This window comes from Homarus americanus, unplaced genomic scaffold (assembly GCF_018991925.1).
Source record: "Homarus americanus isolate GMGI-L3 unplaced genomic scaffold, GMGI_Hamer_2.0 scaffold2539, whole genome shotgun sequence".
NCBI lineage: Eukaryota > Metazoa > Arthropoda > Malacostraca > Decapoda > Nephropidae > Homarus > Homarus americanus.
The window spans coordinates 3,748,164-3,750,663 of NW_024725489.1; the positions used below are offsets into that span (position 1 = coordinate 3,748,164).

The window sequence follows — 2,500 nt, forward strand, 5'->3', positions numbered from 1 at the left end:
ATTGTATACCTGCATTGTTTATGTACATTGTATAACTGACTTGTCTTTATATATCATTTGTACACCTGTACCGTTCATGTACACTCTGACCCAATGTGAAGTTGAATGATTTATATATATATATATATATATATATATATATATATATATATATATATATATATATATATATATATATATATATATATATATTTACTTTCTTTACTCAATGTCTTGCACTTCGTTTCACTGGCCAAGACCGTTGAGTTTTCACTTATAGCCACGAGAGTAACCGTGTAATTTGTACACGGGCTGAGGCTCTGGATTTTATATTTGCTGTTATCAGTGCGGTTAACTGAATTGCTCGAGGGAGTCCAACTGAGTGTGTAGACGGTTGTGTTTGGCACCTCGTCCCAAAAGACATCGATGGAGTTTGATCCACCCTTCAAGTACAGGTTCAATTTACCTAAGGGGAAGAGAAAACCGTATTCAATAATTATGCCATATAGAAGACTCTTGTGTGAGTTTCGTCCAACCTCGTTATAACTCCATAAATGATGTACAAATATTAAGATCATCTGAGTTTTCATATTCCAGGGAAGGGTTAGGTTAGGTTAGGTTAGGTTAATGTCCAGGAGAGATAAGTAGGGGTGTCTAATATTCATGTGATCTATTATTGCTTGTATAATATAAAGTTTGTCATGACAAGACAACGTCACACATCACATGGCCCGACATATTATAACCCAGGATAACATCAGTCACAATCTGTCTCAGTACTACGTATAATCACACCTCGAAACATCACATAGAATCATCTAACAAAACATAAAATTACATAACATCACATAATATCTCATATCATCCTATAAAATCACATAAAATCACATATAATCACATAAAATCACATATAATCACATAAAATCACATAATATCATGTCAAATCACATACTATTACATAGAATTATATAACATTGTATAACATTACGTAAGAAAATCACATAATACCATCCCACCACCCTCAGTGTCAAGACCTGACTGAATTACTCAGAATAGGCAAACTGTACTCCAAGCTCTGTCAATAAATATTTGTGAAACTAAAACAAAAAAAACACGGACATCCTTTCACACACACACACACAAACAATATAATCATAAATTGAGGTTGAGATCATGAAAGAACAAACAGTGAAAATACACTCTCTCTCTCTCTCTCTCTCTCTCTGTTGTGCTGTGGCTTGCAACAAAGGCGGGGTGGGAGGAGTTGTTTCCCATCTGTGTTGACTCACCATCATCTCCGTCGTCCTGTGAGACAAAGAGAAACTGTGATTGTCTGAAAGAAACTGATATTAATTAGTTAAAAGCCAGAATATTAACAGGGGGAGAGAGAGAGAGAGAGAGAGAGAGAGAGAGAGAGAGAGAGAGAGGATAACCAAAATTTACTCTTCAAACCTTAAGCTTTAACTATTTCCTTATTTCCTTCTGTCATCGTTAATGGTATGTCATTTATCTAAATATAAATTCCTACGGCATCACTACACCAGAACACCACATCAACACCATAACACCACGACATCACAACAACACCATAACACCACGACATCACAACAACAATAACAACACGACACCACATCAACACCATAACACCAAGACACCACATCAACACCATAGCACCACGACACCACAACAACACCATAACACCACGACACCACAACAACACCATAACACCACGACACCACATCAACACCATAACACCACGACACCACAGCAACAAAACACTACAATAGCACAACACCACATCAACATCATAACACCACAAAACTACATCAACATAACACCACAACACCACATCAACACCATAACACCACGACACCACATCAATAACACTACAATACCACAACACCACATCAACACCATAACACCACGACACCACATCAACATAACACTACAATACCACAACACCACATCAACACCATAACACCACAACACCACATCAACACCATAACACCACGACACCACATCAACACCATAACACCACGACACCACAGCAACAAAACACTACAATAGCACAACACCACATCAACATCATAACACCACAAAACTACATCAACATAACACCACAACACCACATCAACACCATAACACCACGACACCACATCAACATAACACTACAATACCACAACACCACATCAACACCATAACACCACGACACCACAACAACACCAAGACACCACATCAACACCATAACACCACGACACCACATCAACACCATAACACCACGACACCACAACAACAACCCATAACACCACGACAACACCATAACACCACGACACCACATCAACACCATAACACCACGACATCACAACAACAACACCATAACACCAGGACATCAATCAACACCATAACACCACGACATCACATCAACATAACACTACAATACCACAACACCCACATCAACACCATAACACCACAAAACTACATCAACATGTCACCAAACACCACATCAACACCATAACACCAC

At 38.3% G+C, this 2,500-nt stretch overlaps 2 protein-coding genes across 3 annotated transcripts in view; one reads left to right on the forward strand and one right to left on the reverse strand.

The window, feature by feature from the left end:
• Window positions 1-2,500, reverse strand: part of LOC121865009 (fibronectin type-III domain-containing protein 3a-like) — a 36,151-nt gene that overhangs the window by 28,957 nt on the left and 4,694 nt on the right. The window contains exons 2-3 of one of the 2 annotated variants that reach the window (XM_042364303.1): window positions 1,269-1,284; window positions 197-445 (exon numbers count right to left, since the gene is read on the reverse strand). In XM_042364303.1, the coding sequence (XP_042220237.1) occupies window positions 197-445; window positions 1,269-1,284 (265 nt within the window). The other variant, XM_042364304.1, reaches the window with a different exon arrangement.
• The window catches only part of LOC121865010 (protein sidekick-1-like), a 45,552-nt gene that overhangs the window by 13,921 nt on the left and 29,131 nt on the right, over window positions 1-2,500 (forward strand). The gene's annotated exons all lie outside the window — the stretch shown is intronic.